Source organism: Cupressus sempervirens, chromosome 5 (genome assembly GCF_028749045.1).
Source record: "Cupressus sempervirens isolate cs-2001-9-10 chromosome 5, ASM2874904v1, whole genome shotgun sequence".
NCBI classification, from domain to species: domain Eukaryota; kingdom Viridiplantae; phylum Streptophyta; class Pinopsida; order Cupressales; family Cupressaceae; genus Cupressus; species Cupressus sempervirens.
The window spans coordinates 953,302,509-953,325,320 of NC_143122.1; the positions used below are offsets into that span (position 1 = coordinate 953,302,509).

At 35.0% G+C, this 22,812-nt stretch overlaps 1 protein-coding gene across 3 annotated transcripts in view; it reads left to right on the plus strand.

Annotated features, from left to right (window-relative positions):
- Nucleotides 1-22,812, plus strand: part of LOC149559119 (DUF21 domain-containing protein At2g14520-like) — a 267,823-nt gene that overhangs the window by 42,687 nt on the left and 202,324 nt on the right. For 2 of the 3 annotated variants that reach the window (XM_089833060.1, XM_089833061.1), the window contains exons 2-4: nucleotides 8,205-8,281; nucleotides 8,400-8,483; nucleotides 8,592-8,705. In XM_089833060.1, coding sequence (XP_089689186.1) covers nucleotides 8,205-8,281; nucleotides 8,400-8,483; nucleotides 8,592-8,705 — 275 coding nt within the window. Of the gene's footprint in view, nucleotides 1-8,009; nucleotides 8,070-8,204; nucleotides 8,282-8,399; nucleotides 8,484-8,591; nucleotides 8,706-22,812 lie in introns of all 3 variants that reach the window. The other variant, XM_089833062.1, reaches the window with a different exon arrangement.

Genomic DNA, 22,812 nt, shown 5'->3' on the forward strand with positions numbered 1-22,812 from the left:
TAACGATGCGTACAAGGATAAGATCGCTCACCCTGCTAAGTCATCAATTGGAATTTACGAAAAGTGTATATCTTATATATTTGTCTACAGCAATAGAACTGAGTCAATTAAATTCCACATCACATAATGTGGAGGACAGAGATTAAATCAATATAACATCATTGGCTGTTAGGTTGTGTTCACCATGCAGGGTAATTAACGATAAAAAGGATGTTCGAATTCACTTATATGCTTTGATAGTTTGAATGTGGAACAATTAAATTGTGATTATAAATCATCATACATGTTGATGACATATAAAGATTTTAATGTAAATTAAGGTGCGATTAACTAAAGATAACTATTTTAATAATAAGGTATGACTCTCCTTTGAAAGGCATGATTGTTCGAAAGAATATATAATGTGTTGAATGTAATTGAGAAGAAAAAAGAAGTGTGAAGTGGAGAAGTAAGTGTGTGTGGTGCAGAATAATGGTCTAAGAAATATAATATACATTCAGATATATATATATATATATATATATATATATATATATATATATATATAATGTGTTGAATGTAATCGAGAAGAAAAAAAAAGTGTGAAGTGGAGAAGTAAGCATGTGTGGTGCAGAATAATGGTCTAAGAAATATAATACACATTCAGATTTATTCTGAATATATCTATAAATATATATATATGAAAATGAAGATGAAGTAGTAGATAAGAAGTAATAAGAGGTGTATAAAATCAGATTGAAGACAAGTAAATATCCGATTGAAGATAGTTGTGAAAATTAATTATCCATCATCAGTTGAAGCAAGCAACACAATCAAGGTGGAAAGACAGTTTGTGTGAAGTGGGTTGGTGCTCACAAAGACAATTAGAAGGAGTTGGTGCTTCCGGTAGGTCAGTGTTTGCGAAGTGTGGGAGTTGGAGCTTCTAGTGAGTTGGTACTCATAAATATAGGGGTTGGAGCCTCTAGTAGGTCGTAGCCTACAAAATGTTGTAAAAAGAAACAAATTATTATATAAAGCAATTTTTTGCTTTGGTTTTCTCCCTCATTGGCTTTCCAGGTGTATCTTTGTGTTATTGTGTTCATTTGCATAATTGTTCATTTCAGCATTTGAAGTTAATTGTTTGGATAAACGTTTTAAATTTGGAAAAATTGTTATTATATTGATTCACCCCCCCCTCTCATTATAATTGTGTGCTCTTCACTGCATGGCTTCCTCTGAGAGTCTGTAGTTTTCTTTTCATTTGAGCTCGAAGACTAGCTTTCCCAAAAACACATAATTGATTCTTCTGAACTCTTGAGAGGGTTTTCTGGCTTGTAAATGCTTATAGTATTGATATATTTTCATGTCTTTCGTCCATGGCTTGTGAGGAAGACCTTTCTTGGGTGTAGATGCAGGCTTGCAATCTTGCATACAAAATTTGTCTAATAGAGCCCTGGCATATTTGGACTGAGAGATGAATATACCAGAAGACTATTGCCAAACCTCAATACCTAGGCAATAATGCATGAGTCCAAGATCCATCATTATCAAAAGATTGACATAAATTCTGTTTGCTTCCCTGAATCAAAGATGCCAAACAGCTAGCGATGACCAAATCATCCACATAAATAACAAGAATGATGATGTCACTGTCAGTAGTCTTGATGTACAAATTTGAGTAGGAAGAATTGCTTTGGAAGCCTTGATCAGTGAGGTACTTATTGATATTTATGTACCATGCCCTAGGGGCCAGCTTCAAGCCATAGAGAGTTTTCACCAATCTGAGAACTTGCTGTTCTTTATCGACAACCTTGAAACCAGGAGGTTGTGTCATGTAGAACTCTTCATGGAGATCACCATTTAGGAAAGTACTCTTGACATCCATTTGATGGACCTTCTAGCCAAACTGTGCTACCTTGGCTAGGACTAATCTGATGGTGCTCATCTTTGTAGTAGGAGCAAAGGTCTCATCATAATCAAGACCCTGGCATTGAGAAAAGCCCTTTGCAACTAAATGAGCTTCGTACTTATCCAAAGTACCATCATATTTGTATTTGATTTTGTAAAACATTTGCAGCCAATTGGTTTCTTCCCTAGTGGAAGATCGGAAAGGATCTAGGTGTTATTGTTCAGCAGGCTTTGGTTTAGATGTCATTGCCTCTTCCCACTCTAGAATTCCTTTAGCCTCGGAATATGTTTGAGGCTCAAACACACTATGAATGTTAGCCATGAGAGCAAAGTTAGTAGATCCTGTAGGTCTGCTCTTTTTTCGAGCAATTCTCCCATTAATGAGCTCATCATCACGAAGATCAGCAAGTGCCTTAGCCCACCACTTAGGCTGGAGAGGAGAAAGACCAACATTAGTATCAGGAGATATTTGGTGTTTAGGTTCCTCATTAGAAGAATTTGGATCAAACTTAGGTGAAGCATCTACAAATCGAGGTGATCCTGCAGGAGAAGTTGTAGGTAGATGTACATGGATCACAGCTATAACTGGAGCTATAGGAGCTATTGAAGCCCTTCCATCAGGTGGATCTAATGGAAGCCTAACTCCCAAATCATGAGCCTTCTCTGGTCTGCTAGATCAGGAACAAGAGAAATAGGCATAAATGGCTCTCCTTGCTCATCAAAGACTACATCATGACTGTATAGGAGACGAGATGTCTCAGTGTCAATCAAACAATAGGCTTTGTGAAGACTACTGTATCTAGCAAGCATGAGTTTCTGACTCTTGGCATCTAACTTGGTATGTGACGCATCAGGCATCCAAACAAAAGCAAGGGAGCCAAAAACTTTCAAGCGATTGATTCTGGGCTTGCAACCTGACCAGGCCTCTTCCGGAGTCTTACCTTTCACTGCCACTGTGGGTGACTGGTTCAAAAGATAAACTACAGTGTTGACTGCTTCTGCCCAGAACTTCTTCGGAACTTTTCTGTGTTCGAGCATGGATCAAGCCATCTCGGTGATTGTTTTGTTCCGACGTTCGACTACATTGTTATGTTGTGGTGTGTAGGGTGTGGTTAACTAGCATTTGATGCCATGAGTATCCAAGAAGCTAGAGAATTAATTAGAACACAATCCCCCCCATTGTCTGATCTTGGAGTAATAATAGTGTAATAACCCCAACTCGTAATAACTTCATCAAACACCAAATTCTTTTATAATTCAGTTGTTTGATATTTCGTCAAATACTTTGCAAGAAAGCTTTAATGACATTGCAATAACCCCAACTGGTTATAACTTTATCAAACACCAAATTCTTTTATAATTCAGTTGTTTGACATTTCGTCAAACACTTTGCAAGCAAGCTCTGATACCACTGTAATAACCCCAACCGGTTATAACTTTATCAAACACCAACTTCTTTTATAATTCAATTGTTTGACATTTCATCAAACACTTTGCAAGCAAGTTTTGATACCACTGTAATAACCTGTGCAATTCTAATTTTTATTTCTTGATTGCTAACTTGAGAATTTAGTCAAACACTTTGCACACAAGGGATATTTATAAATGCCAAACATTAATTGATACGCTTGCAAAACTCCAAACAACCAACAACAAATGTTTTTGTATTTTTTTTGAAACATAGAGCATTGACAATAAATGAGAAAATATGCATCTGCATCAATAAGACATTAGGGCAACAAATTCTGATGTAAAATTCTGATATAAATCAGATTACAAATGATTTCTAAATTGTTACACATGCCCTAAGACATTCAAATCTATCCTCCATGCAATGCAAAATGAAATGGATAGGAACTTGGAAACTGCTCAAGATAATCTAGATTTTTACTTTAATGAGTTCCTGAAGAAGCAACGGCACTGTAGTGAATTATTGTAGCAGATCACTGTAGCGATGATACTGTAGCAACATCCAACTTATTCCTTCAATCTTACTCCACGAATTTGGCCCTAGGCCACAAATTTGACACAATGAAAAGACTGATTTGTCTTCTCCAACAATTGCAGCCCCTTGAAGGGTCTTTCACCAATATGCTCGAATAGAACACCTATATGATCTCCTTCCAATACCAAATTCATTGGGTATTTCACCAGCTCAAATGTAAACACACATAAGAACTCTGTTCTCTAGTGGCAAATGTTGAAACCCTTGGCTCCACACAACTCATCAAATGTAAATGACAATAATCAGATGATAAGAAAAGAGCCTTTCATGCCCCTTTTATTCTTTCATTGTGGGAGCTCACTTACTTTTCTCCCCAATGTGGGATAAAAGATATTCTTATATTTTCACTTTATTATAATATTATAATATGAAATTATGCCCCATCATAAAGTGCCAATCTCCAATAAAACCCTCTAACCACCATATTAGCCTACAAGGATCACAATAATAGGCTAATCCCTGAAATTTTGATGCTGAAAAAAATGAGGACATTACAATCCCCCCTCCTCGAGATTGTTTGCCCTCAAGCAATCCAGCAACACAGTGAACTCCAACCTCCACCTAGATCCCAAATGAAGTAGTATGTGACACCCTGGTCAACATTGAACCAATTGCATACCACTAACATCATCAGGACTAACAACATAACCTGTAGTATAACACTCAATACCTGTGCTAATAATGTAGGAGTTAGATATCACCAGAAGAAAACCCCACAAGAAATATCTTCATCCTAGTCCCCACCCATATAATACATATTGGATTGGAATCCTGATCAACAATCCCTTGAAGAGACGTAGCTATAGGAGAACCATATGCACTCGTGCCAACTGTATCAACAATAGATGTAACCGTGTCAAAATTTGTGGACACAGGAACATTACCATGTGATCATTTAATTCTCAAATGAGATAAATCATAGCTGCAAAGTTAATTCTATTGATGAAGAAACAAACTCACAACCTTATAGATTTATGTTCCGACGAAACCTTTGACTATACCCATCAAGATGGCTGGTTCAATGCTTTGATACAATTGCAATATCTTGAATGGTCTCCCAAATTTATATCAAAAACAAATTTCAGAACACAATAGATAGCTCATGTAGATAAAACCAACAAATGAATCAGCGGATGCACATTAAAATACTTAGTTTAACACAACTTCAGATTTGCTATTGTATTATAAATCAAAAATACAACAACATGCATTAAAATCCAATCTTAAAAACAATATTAAAGTGTAATTGGGAACACAGAAAAGAACCTATAACTCCAATGAGAACTCTAATTTGGCTAGAAGACCCTAAAGGTTTCCATCCCTAGGTTTTAGAAACTGAAAAGCCAAAGCTTCCCCTTTCTCAAAGAGAAAATTTGAAACAAACTCCAAAATGGAAGCCTGACTGCAATTGAGCTCCTCTCCCATCTTAAGCTCACCCTGGTGACTCTTCACATTCCTCCTTTTGTCCGTCGTCTTCTTCCCCTTTCATCCCCTAATGGCCTCCTTTTTAATATTTAAATGACAAAATAATCTGCCTTATGCTCCATTTAATTTACCTTAAAATATGTTATGCATGACTTAATTTTTCCAAATGTCCCAAATTGGGGCATTACAAATCATGTGCTGAAAGCCCCTATCCAGTGGTAGACCTTGAGAAGAGGAATTTCGAACACCTTGTTTTGTTTTAATCTATGATGCATTGGATGTCAACATCATAAGACTACCCATTCTTTGATCAAATTGCATCTGTAATCAATCACTTTGCTACTCAAGCAACATTGCCTCTATGAAAAACCCTTTCCATACTCTTATTTGAAACCATCGTAGGCCCCCCATTGTCTAGGCAATGAAGAGCTACCTCCTTGCCATTAGATTTGAATTTTAACTCCATGTGTAATAGTTCTGTCTTTGCATGCCAAGAGAATTCAACCATTGAACTTACAAAACCAAATTCGTATCACTAGTGCTAATCACATAGGAATCATCTCTCATCTTCTTATGCCCTCCTAGAGTCAGCTCCATATGTTGATTTCTTTTTTTGTATGGGATGGTAAATCCATCCACCGCTTGAACATTAAATCCCTTAAAATCTTCCATCTGTATACCCATCTTAGCTACCAATCAGATTATCTATGGCTATATTGTCTTACTCTTAACACTTCTTAATGGAACTCTATGATAATATTCTTTTTTCCCTATTTTTGCAAGTGATTTCTGATTTTGTGCTATGATAAAGAACAATAATTTTATGACTTGATTTTGGTTAATTTAGGACTAACTGGTTTTGGAATCCTGAAAACTGAACAGTGGTTCGCATTGTATTATCTGTGATATAATATACTCTTCAAGTACCATTTGAACTAAAATGTGCATGCACATTTATTATATGTTAGGTAAATAAAACTGTCTTAGTTTTATACATGTTACACATTGTATGTTAGTAAGTCTTGGTTGGTTGGGTGGTCTACAATGGTCTGTCAATGTCCAACTATCACATCTGTCAGGCTGACATATAGTTATAGTTAAGCATTTGATAGAAATGGGGAGATCTCATGTGCATTTTTCCTAGTTCCAATTGTTATCATGTTAGAAAGTAAAGTTCACCAAGATAACTGAGAGGCGGGGGGGAGGGGGGGTGTGTGGTGAATCAGTTATCCAATTATTAAAAAATTTATCAACCTTATTAATCTTTAACCATGTGAACAATATAATCAGTAACCATAAGAAGATACACATACACAATAACACCACATATGTTAACTAGGGAAACAGACCGTTGATTAGAGGTAAAACCCCGGTGGGGATAGTACCCACAAAATGATGTACTAATATAAAAATTCATTGTAAGAGGATGGACTCTGTTAGGAGCTAGTGAAATACATTCAGTACATATCAATCCTTGTTAGGAGACTTCGAATCCCTATTAGGAGATTCCAACCCTGTTAGGAGTTGTAGAAGGTAGATGGACCCACTATCCAAATAGCTTCAGGGGCAAGACCACCAAACTCATTGTCCAACTGGTCTCTCTATCATTCCTTGCAAAATAACAGAAATGAAATAACCTCAGCTCCTTCTCTATCCTCTTGACTGGACCAAACCTCTTCAGATCTCAATGCCTGATCTTCAAACTCATATCCAATAATCCCTTGGATCGCTTACACGCATTTACCAACTTTGCATATCACTTGCATAATTTGCACTTGCACTCTTGCTCTTATCAATTGTACACTTCACCATAAGGAAAATAACCTTCCTTTATAGCATATCCTCAAAATAATTCTTTGACTCGGCCTTGATGCTTTCCTAATTAATTATAATAGGACCTCATTAAGATATTACAAAATATTACATCTTTTCACAATTACAAATCACTGTCGGCTCACAGTAAGTACAACTTCGCATACGTGTGACCTCTGACATCACGCACTTACTGACGTCATCATTTGACTATCTTATTTCACTGTCTAACTACGCTCATCATGATGCTATCCCTGTTAAGAGATACAATCCAAACATCGAAAACCACTTATTAGGTACTCTGTCTGCACACTGTCCTTTGAAAATATTGAATAACTTCTAGATAACTTTGACACTTTGTATGTGCCCTTGTCCATAGAACTAGGACACAATGTAGAATACATCTCAACTGCACTTGAGCTGATACACAGTCTGTACGACCTCGTTCCCAATCTGCTACTCTGCCAGTCTTCACAGAAACAATACTATGGTGACATCAATGACAAACAAAGTCATGAATGCAATATGTCAATCACGCTAACTATCTCTCCAATGCCTAGGATACTCCCCCAAAGGAATACCATCAGCATTCATGCTAACACATCATTCTACATTGTTTTCACATATAAGTGCTGCTCCAAACATGTGTTCATATGTATCTTTTGTAACTTTTATTATTTCACTGCCTTCATTGCTTATAAGTTAATTGTTTGTTCTAGTTGGTGGCTTACACCTAGCAACTAAAAGAATGAAGCACATCTTCTTCATTTCTTTGTTAAATTGTCTTAACCATTGTTAGTAGAACAATATAATGTTGTGCTGGACTATATATCTACATGTTGTGTGCTCTGCTGTTCTCACAAATGTTTTCTTAGTTTAGTGGCATGATTGGACATTTCTTATGCATCCTGCATGCAGGATTTGAAAATGTTTGCATTAGGTGAGCCGTTCATATAAACCATAAATCATTTACAATCATGTGTTATCAATCAATATTTGATAATGTAAGTTTGATCATCTAGCAAGTAAAGTGATGATCGAGCTAACTGTAGTTTATTATATGTTTGATTGACAGCAAAGATATTACCTGTGGTGAAGAATCAGCATTTGCTACTTTGCACCCTATTGATTGGAAATTCTATAGCCATGGAGGTTTATATATTATTTTATTCAAGACAAGATTCATATATTTATCCAAATTAATAGATACGTAGTTTATTCATTTTGACATGATTTTTGTAAGTTGGTTATTCCTTTTTGTTCTTTTTAGGCTCTGCCAATTTTTCTTGATTCACTGGTCCCTGCATGGGGGGCTATTTTGATGTCTGTTACACTGATTCTAATGTTTGGAGAGGTGAGTTTGGACATACTATTATGCTTGGTTATATATAGATGTATCTTGCTTGTCTTCTTTGTATATGATTAACCTCTATGCTTGCGAATTAATTTGTTTGAATATCAGATAATTCCTCAAGCTGTTTGTACTCGCTATGGCCTGGCAGTTGGAGCAGCAATGGCACCAATTGTTCGTGTATTGCTATTGGCATTCTTTCCAGTTGCATACCCAATCAGTAAGGTATATTTGAATATTGTGTGTTTCCAATTTTGCTATATTGAGTAGAAGAAGTTTCTCAGTCTTATGAACCATTGACCACCATTTTTGCATACAACTTGTCAATTTGATTTCATAAAAGATTGTGATGATTTGCACTAACATCATATTTGAATGTATTTCGATTTCCTTACTACGTTATTTTCAATTGTAAACTTTGTTATTATTCTACTTTCTATCACGTTCTTCATTTGATCCTCATTGTGTTTAACAAACAAAATTGGATGATAATTGTAGACACACATGCCCCATTGCACATTGGGGCCCCCTTTTTTTTCACTTGGTAGCTAAATGTTTATCTTAGTGTCCTTAGGTTGGCTGTATTATTTTTGAGTCTCTTAGTCTCCTAGCTCTCAGGGAATGGGTGATTCAAGTTAGGAATTCCTAGATTTGGAAAAGAGAATTTGTTTTGAGTCTCAATTGTAAAATTTGGGATTAAGGAGGATTTCCTTTATGAAAGCTGCCTCTATGTCAAGTTCCTCCTCAATGCTTGGGTAAGTTGAGATAGCAAGAAATGAGAAATAACTGTTCGAAGATGGGATTCAAAAGAAAAAGTAATAAACCTTTGTTTAAGGGAGAATTCCGACCTTGAAATCTATGCCAAAAGTAGGTTTTGTTTGAGAATCCTTAGGCAAATCAAATTTCTGCCTAAGGTGTAAGTTTTGAAAATTCAAGGAGACTTTCAAGATTTAAATTAAAATATTCAGTTTGAGAAGGAATTCCAAAGTTAGAATGAAAATCCTTGTTTCAAAAGGAATTCCAAAGAAACAAATCGAAAAATCTTTAATAGAGAAAGGAATTCCAAACAAAGATGAAAAACCCAATTAATTCCAATTTTTTTTTTTTTTTGAGAAATCCTTGTTTAAGGTGAGGCTTTTTAGAGTTTAATTGCAAAAATACTTACACAATGCTAATTTCCATCCAACAAAATTACAAAATCCTTAGCTAAATGGAAATTCTGCCCAATAGATCATGTAAATCCTAAGAAAAATATGAATTCCACCCTCGAAAATGAGTTCATGTTTACACACATCAAAATCCCACCCTTCAAATAAAGGTCAATCCTCACATAAGTCAAAATTCCACCTAAGAAATGAGGATTTATCCTTTAAAAACTTGAAATTGCACTTCCAAAATGTGTTTATCCTCACACATATTGAAATTGCACTTTCCATATAAATATTAATCCTCACACAAGTCAAACGTCCACCCAAGAAATGAGGATTTATACTTACAAACCTTGAATATTGATGCAGGAGCATCTTGGGTTCTTCGCAACCTTGCAACAACCAAAAATATGTTTGTTCTTGTTTTCTAGTTTGTTAAGTCTCCGACTTTTCTTCAGCTAGCCTTTAGTCTCTACTTTTGTGAACCTTGTGGTGTGTTCATGAAGTCATTACAGACCTTTGTCTAGGATTGCTCCTTGATCCCCTACTTCGCATGAGATATCTGATGGATTCTTGGCAGGACCTATTTGTTCTACACATTTTATGGCCAATTTGTGTTTTCCGATCTTCTGAAGTTATTTCTCCATCGATATGTAATGTCCCCAAATTTAATAAAGTATTTTAATTAATTAATGACCCCATAATTTTAATAATCTTATAAATGGACCTTTATTTAATTACTAAGTTGCCAGTTCAGATTCCAGTACAGATGCAGGTTCGAGAATCGGGTTCAAAATTCGTCCAAATGTTGTTGGGGTTGGGTTTGGATTCATTTTGGGTTCATCCGTACAAAAACACATGTTTTTTAAAAATATGTATGTGTGTGTATATACAAAAAAAAAAAAAAATCCATACATCACTATGCTAATAGTAAAACAACATAGCAAAATGCACCACCATATCTATGTTTCAATTCAATAAGATATTATTTGCATCATTTAGCCACAAATACAAATGATACACTAGCTTGGTCACTATGATATCCTCACTTCGCAAATATAATTTAATAATTAATATATAATAAGAGATCAAATAATTTTAAATATATTATAATATTACATACACTTGATAATTACAAGATGATAATAAATTATATAATATAAATATGAGAATAGATAATAAATAATATAATAAATATGAGATATGAGAATAGATAATACATAAACTAACTATATAAATCAAACATTATTACATTTTACCTATGAAGAATCGCATGACCAAAGATTGCAACTCTTTAGTGATCATTACCGTTGTGACATATATATAGAGAGTCCGCATAGAAGGGATGGAGGAATATGGAGACAATTTTTATTGCAAATTCTGGAGCGGATGATAAAGAGAAATTGAAACGTAGGAAAGAAATAAGCATCTGGTCAAAGCAGTGAAGACTTATACATCAGATTAACCTCTGCAGGGCATTGATAATCATCAGCAATTCAGGGCATCGTTTCATCATCAACAGGGAACCTCTGAAAGCAAGCTCTCAGTCAATATACATCCAGTATTGAGATTACGAATGAAGTGATTGACGTGCATAGAAAGGGAGTAGTGGTGAGTAGTATCAATTCTGCAGTTATAATACACCGAATTAGAGCCGTTGTGAGTACACGTCAGCGGGGAGTGTCAAATCATTGATTATCGCAGACCAGGATTCCGAATGAAGAAAAAATCAGATTCGTCGACTGTAAGGAGCATGAGTAAGAAGCTTGACGTGATAAGGAAGGACTAAAGGAACAATCATCACCAGGTAGACAATCATCATAGAATTACAGCCAGTGATCCTAGACAGAAAGACATTATAAAAGAGTGATAAGAAATTCCAGTAACGCATTCACAAGAAGATAGCATAGTCAAAAGGGAAAGAACAAGGGACAACAATAATAATTTTATTTAATATTACAGGAGTGTAAGAAGACCAGTCAAATATATTTGCTCAACATTCTTTCCCGCCATGATATAATCCATTGAGTGACACGTGAGATATAATTTTGCATTACTACACCAGTGCACAATATCTGAATAATTCCTATCTTACGTGGTCCTTACATTTCACTTATTAAATCATTTGATATTTCCATTCTGAATACCATTACCAAATAATTCGATTGAATTACTGAATATTGGATAGTATCAAACTAACTCATAGATTACACATCTGAGAATCATATCAGAAGTGTTGTTAGGAGATGTAATTATTATACAAATCAAAAGATCAACTACGTTGGTTATCCTTTAAAGATTGACAATAGAATCAAGAACTTAATTTATAAAGGTCTCAAGCTAATTGTTCCTAAATTTCAAGACTTCTAAAGTGGGGACATTACAGTCACATGCAAGGAACATATTTCTATATCAAGGAGACAGTTTGAGAATGAAAGGAATTGTAAAAAGACAAGTGCAGTTATCTGAATTTTTATTTTGTATTGGTTAGAGGATTTCTAATCAGGTTAGATCAAAAGTTGAGATTCAAATTTTAGGCCCTAGATTCAAAGATATCATATCTTTTTAAAAGAAATTCCTTTGTTATTGTCAATTTGGATGTCACCTATTGTCAATTTGGATTTCCTCTATAAGAAAACGCTTTGAAAAATAAAATAAAAACATTTCGAGGCCAAATTCAGCCCAGGCTTGGCCATTCTGTAAAATTCACTGCAAATTCTGCCTGGGTTCCTTTGACAGAATTTGCTGCAAATTCGTAGCTCTGCAGGCGAATTTGGGAAGAATTTGACAAGGACCAGACTTTGTACAGTATTGAGCCAAACTTTGAGGGTTGTAGGAGAGAATTTGGTAACTTAGTTTAATTAATAAGGGAGCCCATTTTTATTTTATTTTCGCGTTGTTGACACTTTGTAATCCTTCGAGAAGCTTCCCTAAAGCCCTTTATAAGGCCAATTTGTAGGTTGTTGTAGGAATGTGAATTCGGTATTTTCTTTGTATTTGCGAATTCTTGTTTGGAGTTCTGTTATCTGCCATTTCGGAGGAGAAAGATCCTCCCTATTTGGTTTTTGTAGTTTCAATGAGAGAACTACTCACTCTATTTTGCTTCAGGCCCAATCTTGTTGAACTGAACATCTAATTGATGCAATTTGAAGTGCTATCATTATTGGTGAATTTCCTCTTGCATGTGCATTTCCATCTGAGATCTATCTTCCTGTCATTGGTAGCCTAATCCTCAACTAGCATCCCTTATCCAAGTACGGATACTGTAATATTCATTGTGCAAAGCTGGTATGGAATAAGTACGACACTGCTACGAAGGTTGTATAGTGCCAGTACGGAGGTAGTACAAAATTAGTAATGTGGCAATACCGACTAATACGTTGGCAATGCCAACTAGTATGGTGGTAGTGCCAACTAGTATAGTGGCAGTGCTGTCTAGTATGGTAGCAATGTCAACTAGTATGGTGGCAGTGTGAACTAGTATGGTGGCCTTGCTAACTAGTACGATGGTAGTGTAGACTAGTACATTGGTAGTACCAACTGGTACGGTGGTAGTGTATTAATGAGTAGGTTGGTGGCACAGTTGTGCCATTTGGTATATTATAGTGGTATTAGAGTTGGTGATCTTGCCAGCTTGTTGAGATGATTGAGAGACTTTGGGATTTTGATCACATTATGATGCCCAACAATGATGGAGAGTGGTGGTTGAAGGCATTATGACATATAGGAAAGGTGCTCAGTGAAGATATTGATCTTCCTCTAGATATATTAGAAGTATGTTTAAGCTAGGTGAACTAATATCCTTCAATATTTATACATAGGATTCTTGCTTTGATCAAGGATGCCTTAGGACAACCCAGTTTGTTGAGACACAATGACAAGGAAACTAAGTTGGCAGTTGCAACATGTCGAAGTGGGATTTAGAGAATCTTAGCTCCTTGAGTATCGTATGATGATGACACCACGATAGAGATATTACATTTGATCATTGACATCTTTCATACTAAATTTGATCATTGACATCTTTGAGAGCCTTGTTGACATCGGTGGTGATCCATTTGGTAGGAGATTTACAATATTGAATAATTGTGCAAATATCAAAGTGAGTAACCTCTTCTTAGATCTTGAGTTGCAAGATTTGATCCATGATATGTTTCAACACTTCTTGGTCATAATCAAGGAATAGCATGATTCTAAGGTCTTGGTTGCTATCGAGAGTCTTATGACTTCGTGCATTGAAGAGATGGATGAAATATCCCAACCTATCATATCTATACTATGGGTTGTTTGGAATCTAGAATGTGTTCCTTATATTGCAACATGTAAATTGGTCAATAACATATTCAAACATTGTGAAGAGAAATTAAAATCTCATTTGCACAAGTGTGAGGAAGTTGGTGACAACAAGAAGAGTGATGTACTACTTGAGGAAGATGAAGGGCCTCACAAGGATATGCAAGAAATTGCTGCTACCCTTACAAGTAGAGAAAACCTAATACTACATAGCAAAAGTAGGGTTGAAGAAAATCTTTGCATGAAGCTCGTGTGGAAGACAACATTGATCAATTAGGTGCATGGAGAAATTGACACTACAAGTGATCCTTTTTATGGGTATGACCGGATGAAGCTATTGGATCAGAGCTCTGATGTGTTTTATGATTGGCTTCCGTGGTATGATGATGACTCCAGGTATGGAAATGTTTATATTAGAGTGGAGCAGCAGAAGCTTGATGGAGAGTTACTCTTAACTAGTACGGGTATGGTAACTAGTGATGGATTATTGTCATTGATGTCAAAGGCATTCATGAGATTGATAGAAGTGTTATCATTGATATCAAAGATACAAAAGGGAAAATTCACTGTCATCAATGCCAAAGGTTCATAAGGAATATTATAAGTGGTCTAACTAACACCAAAGAATTATGGTGGAGAACTAATGGTAATCCTTAACAATGACAGTATGAAATACATATTCTTTTATTATACATACATATGGAATATGTACTTGTAATTTCCTTGTTTTTGGCGAGTCTATGCAGTTTATGGAGTTAGCTCATCATAGCGACCCTTGTGAGTTGACAGGGTGTTTTGAGGGTCCTAGTTGTGAACTTACTATTTTTAGTAAGTCTATTTTTGGAAGTTGCAATTTTTGGCAATGCAGTGGGTGGCTCTTGTAGTTGGTCATCACCTGTAATTGATCGGGTTAATAATTACATGAGCTCTTATTTAGTTATTTTCCATTAAGTTGCATTATTATAATAATATTTATATTATTATAATAATGACTTTAAAAGATATTTCTAAAAAACATGTTGGAAAGTTTCTAGTGTTGATTTTTTTTGGGAAACTTCCACAATTTCTGAGGTGGAATTTTTTAGAAAAATTTGACCAATGAAAGGTTATAAATGAGAGCTCATTTCATTGGAAAAAGCACGCTTGAAGATATATTTTCTTTTGTTGCCTTTGTGGCTTTTTTTGAGTCTAATATTTTGTGGCCCTTGCTGAAGTATAAGGGTCGGATTTGAGAATTGCTCTGAATAGTATTGTAATCTGTTGCTGAGGTATAGTAGATTGCAAATATCTCCTACTATCTTTACTGTGTCTTGGAGATTTGGTTTGAAGTGTTGTCTAGATTCAAAGGGAATTGAGTTTGCCCTTCATTTTAATGACTGCGAACTGGGGAGTTGAGGAATCGATATTAAAGGACTGTCGAATTGCATCTGGAGGCAGTGGTTTGTGCATTTTAATCATGTCAACTGAATTCTGAGCCGAATTCATCTATCAAGGAATCAAATAGCTTTTGGATTTGCGATTTCATTGCCAGCTTTGTGGAAACTTACCTCCAGTCACGTGAGCTCATTGAGGGTTTGCATTTTTCTTGTTGTTGCTTGGTGGTAGTAAGAAGGCTGGCTTGCATATTTATTAGTTGTAAATCATATTGGATGAGCAAGTGATCAGCATAGGGGCCGACAAGTGTATCCTTGAAGACCTGCATTAATGTTTCTATGCCCTGCGATTTGAGTTTGGGACCAGTAGCCAAGCTCAATGGCTCGTATATGATACTGGATGTGCTGGGTGTTTTTGGAGACCTCTCAAATACAATTTATATCAGTATTTCAACAGTGGTTCAGCCCAAAAGCTTAAGGCTACAACATTGTGACGTATTGTGAAGGAATTCTCTGCACACCGATTTGCTCAACTGGAGTATTGCTCCAATACATATCAGGTTCTAATTATTTGTATGATGATTTCCTTTGCACATGCACTCAAAAGAATTAAAGTGTTTGGCTATTTAAATTGGTTGTGTTCAGAATTTCATTGAATCAATTTTGTCCCAAAACCTTGAAAATTTAAAATACGAATACAAAGTTCCAAATTGTGCATCATCATTTCAGTTGGAAGCTAGTCAGGGTTTTTACAGTACTTATAGATCATTGAAGTTGATATATAGATTTGAAGAAATGATTAGCTATACTTCATCCTAGTAGATTTGAACAACTGCAACTATTAGTAATGATGACAACAATAATACAGATGATGGAAGCGATTATACAAAAGCCCTCATTTTAAGACAATTCATTAGCTGAGCATCTATGGCCATATATATATCAAACAATAAGAGTGATATGCTTTGATGTTTATCAGAGTTGGTTATGATCATAACAGACAGTATTTGCTTATCTGCATATAGCTATAGACCTTCAGTAGCAATGATGAGGTCAAGGGAATCAGATCATATTTGCTACAAACTGCCACCTTGATATGTTGAATGGATTATGAGAAGTAGATGATAGATGATGAATATGTTTCCGATATAAACCCGATAATCATGTTGGATGCACAGTGTCGGCTTCCCAATTAGATCAATAACTTGGTTTACAAACACAACTCATGGATTGGACATCCAAAATGAGCAGTTATCTTTCTAATAGAGAAGGTTCATTTAAATTGTCAACCTGAGGATGTATACTTGAAACAAGTCTGCAAAGTATATGCACTATAAAAATCTCTAAGTTATTCTATCACTGCAAAATGACAACTCTGAAAATAAATCTAAATATACAGTAATGGCTGCAAGAAACTGCACAGTAATGGCTGCAGGAACTGTATATTACAAACTACAAGTTTCTATCTATCTCTACATATCTCCATATATGTCTGCATATCATATGCTTGATTAAAATTTCGAATATATAAGATTATTGACTCCCTAACAATCATCTAACAAGTGTCCCATCATTCCTTTAAACAAGGAAGAGATTTATTACAAAACTAATGACTAAGTGTGCTGATTTTTAGTTCCATATTTTCAGCATTCACTCAAGCGCATGGTTCTCTTTTATTATTTCGAATTATATCAAACTCTTTTACCACATTGTGCTTCTCCTTTTCTCTTTCTATATCATTTTGAAAATCTGAATTTCATTAAGAAATGTAGAAGTTATGATCATTTTATTGAAAGTGGTTTTCTACTGCTTGAAAATGTGCCACCTTTTCCTCAATCATCTTCTGATCCGTGGTGCTCATTAACTATTTTTAACCAACTCAAACTCTCAAAAGGGTTTGTGCGCCTTGTTTTCAGCTTTCCAAATCCGTAAGCTATTCTTAATTTCATTAAGAATTGAGTGAGATATGCCTATTTTATCGAAACTGACTTTTGACTTTTTCTACATTTCCTGCAACTGCTGAATATTGACAAGTGTCAACTTGCTTCTCCTTCTTTCCAGCTGCATGAATGACTCAAATACCTCGGGAACAACATGTTAATCACCTCAATATAAAAATACTTCAATAATAACCAATTATCATAATAAATCATCACAATTTTACCTTAACTAGCTACACATACAAATGCTAATCAATAAATCATTTATCATAGTTAATGCTTTATAAATCAAGTTCATGTATGGAAATGGCTTGGAAATATATTGAAATCATAGGATAAAGTATTATGATAAATGAATATAAATATGACAATTTAGAGGCTCATCACACAGTACTAAATATCCAACAAGTAAAATATGTACAGTTCCGCACTATTCAAGCAACAATAAGAGTATGAGACCATGGAGATGTGCATATAGTCAGAGACGTTGGTCTCTTTGAAAGACAATGACTTAGATTACATATATGATGAAGGCAGCGTTTAATCAAATAAAAATACATGAATGTTATCATCCATAGCCTACGTCCTCCAAAAGGCAAATATATTTTGTAAGACTTCATGCTTAGAAGAAACAATTACATAATTTGAAGGTGTTGAGCAAAGAATACATCTTGATGAAGGAAATGAAAATCATTATCGAGAGCCTTTTTTCAAACGACAGTATAGATGCCATGATGGAATGTAAGGTACCATTGAGAATTTGGAAGACAGTGGAATATACCATCACCGACAGTAAAGGAATCACAATGTTAGGGTATGTGCACATTCAGCAGTGTAAACAATCTTGGATTTGATCTAGAGAAAAACAAAGTATAGTAGTATTAGTAATCTATGAATAATATCCTATCCTTGAATGTGAGATGAAGTATGATGACAATGTCTGATCTCATAATTTCAGAGTGTAGAGACTGTCCAATTAATCCGATTACTTTAAGTATCTAGAATACCTTGGTTATTGATTTGTTAATTATAACAGTCATTCGATAACATTATATGTATCCTCAAGGAGAGTGATGATATCATGGGAGGGTGTGACTTTCCCATGGCGACTGCCACGGGAGTCACAACCTCTCATGAGATCATGACTTTCCATGACCAATATATAATCTAATGAAACACTTATTTTCCTTTACCGATCCATGAAAGAATATATTAATATTTAATATGGTTTGACTTATAATGACATTTAATAATATGAATATATATATGGTTGTAATTAATAATATATACAAGTGTGTATATCTATACATGTATTTCACAATTTTACATATATATATATTTGAATATGTTATTATATCAATATCACAATTATTTATATATATCATAACCATAATAAATACAGATGCTTCAATCCGAATGAAGCTATATTCTTAACACTTCTAAGTGAAAAGAGGATTGAATACATTCAAGGCACTTGTATCAATTTGAGGAAATGAATTTCATTCATTTTCCGGTTTATGACAACCATTATCACTAGCCTTGGTGATAGCATAGTATCAAGATATTTAACATAATTCAGGATTTCAACCTGAGTGTAGAGAATCTAGATACATCCGTCATCATGTGTTCTAACCAATTCATGGACACATGACAACAAGTCAACCTATGGATAAGATCGTCATCTTACAATAGTGACCTTAACTGCAAGAATGATCGTCATCTTTCTTGACACACCACATCCACAATATTGCAATATTGGTTTTATTATATATTCAATACAAATTTACATAATATTGAATTATAGTTTAGATAATCCAAGTTTGTTCTTGAAATACTGAAATTTCAACTTAGCAAGAGGTTTGGTGAAGATATTAGCCTTTTGTTCTTCTGTATTGATGTACCTCAGCTTGATAACTTTTCTTTCCACAATATCCCTTATATAATGGTAAGGAATTTCTATATGTTTGGACTTTTTATGAAACACTGAGTTAATGGATAATTTAATACAACTTTGATTGTCATAGTGAATTGTAGTGGATTCCAATGGTTCTCCAGATAGCACATATAAAGGTTTCCTTAACCATACTGCTTCTCGTGTTCCTATGGAGGCTGTCATATATTCTGCTTCTGTCGAACTCTAAGCAACTTTTGACTATTTTCTACTAAACCAAGAAATCATAGCTGATCCAATGCTAAAGCAACATCCAGTAGTACTCTTCTGATCAATAGAATTACTTGCCCAGTCTAAATTTGTATACCCTTGAAGTTGTAGTTTAGAATTTTCATACTTCAACCCTAGTCCAATCATTCCTCAAAGATACCTAAGAATATGCTTTTCTGCCATAAGATTATATTCTTGTGTTCACACATGAAGTGACATAACACATTTGTTGCAAAAAAAATATCTGGTCGAGTGTTCACCAAGTACATAAGAGATCCAACAATTTGCCGATAGCGAGTAAGATCTACTGCTTTTGAATTTGCTGCTTCAGTTTTAAGTTTATGAAGATTAGTTTGCATTGGAGTAGATAAGGGTTTACAGTCCATCATTCCAAATCTGGTCAGTATATTTGTAGTGTACTTTTCTTGATTTAGGAAGATGTAATTTTCCTTTTGTTGTACTTCTAGGCCCAAAAAATAATGTAGAAGACCTAGATCCTTCATTTCAAATTTTGCTATAAGATCCTGTTTGCATTTGTCTATAAGATGATCTACACTCGTTATCAACAAGTCATCAACATAAAGAACGAGTATGAACATGTCATCATTAGATATTTTGAAATATATGTTCAGATCCCCTTCATTTTTTGAATTTCCCACTTTAAGAAGATAGTTGTCTATCTGCACATACCAAGTCTTGGGAGCTTGATTCAACTCGTAGAGAGCTTTCTTCAGTTTACATACATATAGTTTCTGGTCGTGTGTCATGAATCCTTCAGGTTGTTCTATGTAAACTTATTCAATAATTCCATTTAAGAAAGCTATCTTTACATCCATTTGATGTATTTTCCAACCTTTGAATGCAACACTGACAATTATCGTCCGTACTGAAGTGCATTGGGTGATAGGGGCAAATGTTTCTTCATAATCAATTCCAGCCTTCTGAGAAAAACCCCTTGCAACAATCTTGCTTTATGTTTTTCAATACTTCCGTCTGGTGTATAATTGATCTTAAACAACCATTTAGAAGATACCACAAATTTGTCTTTAGGTCTAGGAACTATATCCCAAACATCATTCTTTAGAATGGATTGATATTCCTCTACCATTGCATCTTTCCATGCTTGACTTTTTAAGGCCTCCTCAATATTAGTTGGTTTTGTTTTAGTGAGTTCTATTACTAAGGCAACATAGCATTTTTGATTTCTAGTTTTCTTATTTTCTCTAGAAACTTCATCTGGTTCCACATTGTTCTCGTCAATCATTTTTCTTGCTCATAGTGGTCTTTACTTGTGATTTGAAGCTTCATCATTTCAGTGTTGGAAGGAAGTATGTCTCTGTCTTTAGGAAGATTCTCCCTTAGATTTCCGGATGAATTATTTTCTATAGTGTTCTCCGAACGATTCTCAATATTGTGCTCATCTTCTAATTAATTTCCTCGTCTTCTTTGTTTAAAGATGTTTTGAAAGCGATCTCTTCATCAAAATGAACATCCTTGCTGATTTAAACAAAGTTTTGCCCTAGAATGTATACTTTGAATCCCTTAGTTGTTTCATTGTAGCCAACAAAAATGCCTTTCTTTCTAGAAGGTTCTAGTTTAGATCTTTTCTTTTTAGGGATGTGAATGTAGACAGGACAACCAAAAATCTTTATATGACTAAGATCTGGTTTGATTCCTGAGAAAGCTTCTTCGGGAGTTATATTTTCTAGTGTTACATGAGGACTTTTGTTTTGAATGTAGACAACAGTATTAGTTGCTTTGGCCCAGAAAGACATAGATAGATTTTGGTCATGAATCATGGCTTTTCTTGCTTCTATAATAGTCCTATTTTTCCTTTCAGCAACCCCATTTTGTTGAGGATTGTACAACACTGTAGTCTCCCTCTTAATCCCAACAGAAATGTAGAATTCTTTGAAAATGTCAGATGTGTATTCACCTCCATTATCACATCTTAATGCTTTTATTTTCTTCCCAGTGTGATTTTCCACAAGAGCTTTGAACTCTTTGAATTTTTGTAAAACTTCATTTGATTCTTTAAGTTTTGGAAAATATATCCAAGTTTTCTTGGAATAATCATCAATGAAGGTTACATAGTACAATAATCTGCCTAGAGACGGTGTTGACATGGGTCCACATAAATTGGTGCGAATAAGCTTTAGTGCAATTTTAGATTGTGTTTGCTTAAGGGAAAATATAGTAATGATCCCATGTTTTAGCCTTCATGTTCTCCAAAGTCTAAATGGAGGATAAGAAGAAATTAAATTAATTTCTTATAAAGTCATTCAATTTAAAGGTCACTTTGTATTTAATTAATTTAATTATTAATTACAAGGGAGTAGCTTCTAGGGTATGTATTAATTATTGGAAGGACGGAAGCCTCTCGTCATTTAATTAATTATTGCTAGGGAGGGATTTCTAGAGAATGCATTAATTATTGGAAGGAGGAAGCTTCTAGCACTTGCAATTAATTAATGTTTTAGTTCCTTCTAGAAGGATGAAGAAAAGGATAAATAGGGCTGAAAGTCTTATTGTTGAGCATGGGATTATTGCATCGGATGATTATAACTTGCATTTGATAAGAGCTTGGATGTGTGAATCACACTCTTTTTTGGCAATAGGGGACGTTCATTCTCTGTTGTAACATTCTAGACGTCATTCCCTTAGGGTTTGGCCTTTGGAATACATCTCTTTGTACTTGATTGCAGCATTTTTAGAATTAATATAATTTCAGCCTTGGTTCAGCTTTTGGGCATTCCTGGGTGTCCATTACAGTGGTGTCAGAGCTATAAGTCCTGCCATCCTATGGAGATCATATTGATAGCCGGATAAAGATGTATATTAGTCCAGATCAAGATGTGATTTTCAGACAGTTATTGGGTATATTAGAGAAGAGACAACTTATGCAACAGGAGTAGAATAGGCGAATGGATATGATGTTGCAGCTTATGGCTAGACAGATGGGCATCAACGTTGATGATTTGTATGTTGCTCCAGAGCAGAAGGTAGTCGATTTCTCAGGTGGGATCGAGACACGTATAGAGCCAGCCAGCTATGATGTTGGTGATGTGGGCATTTCGGCAGAGTTAGCAGAGACATGCGTGCAAAGTCAGGAGACCACATATGAAGCCTTGTCAGGGGTTGATGACGTAGCAATAGTGGAATTAGGAGAATGTGAGGATACTATCATATCAGCAGCCACTTCTATGTTAGTTGAAGCATCCAATGAGGAGTTTAATGGTATAAATGCAGTGGTTGATGTATTTTCTAATGAAGCCACACAAGTTGTTGATTATGAGTTTTCATCAACTACAAATTTGGTTCAGTTTTCTGTTGCAGCAGTTAATGTTGTTCCTATGTCCATATATTTCGATGCGGCAACACCTATTGTTGATACAGTTAGCATGAGTACATATGGTT